The 1,267-nt window shown below is 31.4% G+C and overlaps 1 protein-coding gene across 1 annotated transcript; it reads left to right on the top strand.

The window, feature by feature from the left end:
- Positions 1 to 852: 852 nt before the first annotated feature.
- Positions 853 to 1,233, top strand: NAEGRDRAFT_55010 (uncharacterized protein; the record flags this gene model as incomplete). The annotated part of the gene is made up of 1 exon (XM_002667963.1): positions 853 to 1,233. A coding segment is annotated over one exon (381 nt), but the record flags the coding sequence as incomplete, so codon positions are not given.
- Between the last annotated feature and the right edge of the window lie 34 nt (positions 1,234 to 1,267).

The following is a 1,267-nucleotide window of genomic DNA, read 5'->3' as shown; positions in this document are numbered from 1 at the left end:
CAGTCCTACCATGTTCAACAATGAACAATTATTATTGAGAAAGTAAAAATAAACAATCCTGTTTTCTTGTTTATTTAATAGAAAATGAGGCTGTGCCTCATTTTCTATTGAAACGCTCTTGTGTGACAAGTTTGGTAACGGAAATTTTCTTCATATCGTTGTAAACTATTAAACATTCAAAAAAAAATACCTCGATTAATAATGATTTCTACTAGTTAATTGTATGTTTTGTTATTTTGTATTCTTTAACTCTTACTCGCAACCACAGATTCTTATCTAGTATTCTAGAAGCTATTCTTTCAGGCTGATCGTCATGTAATGTTGCTCTTCTATTGACGCATGAATTTTGTTCAAACTGATGCTCTTTAATTGGTTGTGATGTCAACCACCAATTTGTTAGAAGTGCAATGATTCATCATCCTTGAGTACATACAAGTTTTAATGTTGATCAGCCAACTTCCCGTTCGTTATTTGACATGTGCTAAAATTGTTTAAAATAATAAAATCTTGGTTCTTCAATTTATTGTTGAGTTCTTGGTGTTACATTTGATGGTGTGCTAGTGAAAATTGTTGACAAATCACCACACGACCAGCAATTTTCGACTTGTAGTTTTTTTTTAAAAATATTTGCATATGCAGGGTTCGATATCATGGCAAAAGGTAAAAACAGAATATGCTACCTTAGAGCCACTGCTCACTAGTTATTTATCATCTGTTTTCGACGACCTTTTATAGGTTAACATGTTAACCCGGAAATTAAAAATAGGATTGTTTATTTTTACTTTCTCATTGATAATTTATTCATTGGCAATACTTGCTTTCATCATTATTATTTTGTGCTATTTAAAAAAAATGTCTACATCAGCTAAGCCTTCCGTTCAAGAAATTCAAAAGGTTTACGTCCTTGTTGATGAAAGAAAGGATGTGAATGCTCTTAAAGAATGTGATGCCATGTTGCAAAAGTATCCAGAGTCTAGTGTTTTTCTCTCATTCAAGGCTTTAATTTTGATGAATTTAGGAAAGAGAAAGGAATCTATTCAACTTGTTGATGATGTTTTAGCACAAAAGAAGATGGAATTTCACGATTTTATTCTCCGAACATTGAGTATGGCTTTGGAAAAGGTACACGATTATAAGAGAATTGCAGAATTATATGAAAAAGTATATAATGCCATTCCGGCTCAAGCAATTACACAATATGAAGATGTGATTGAAAAGTATTTCTATAGTTTGGTAAGAAGTAATCAAACTGAAAAACAACAAACAA

Source organism: Naegleria gruberi (assembly GCF_000004985.1).
Source record: "Naegleria gruberi genomic scaffold NAEGRscaffold_1192, whole genome shotgun sequence".
Taxonomy (NCBI): Eukaryota; Heterolobosea; class Eutetramitea; order Acrasida; family Naegleriidae; genus Naegleria; species Naegleria gruberi.
Note: the sequence above shows the minus strand (reverse complement) of the source record. Positions and strands in the feature narration are given on the sequence as shown.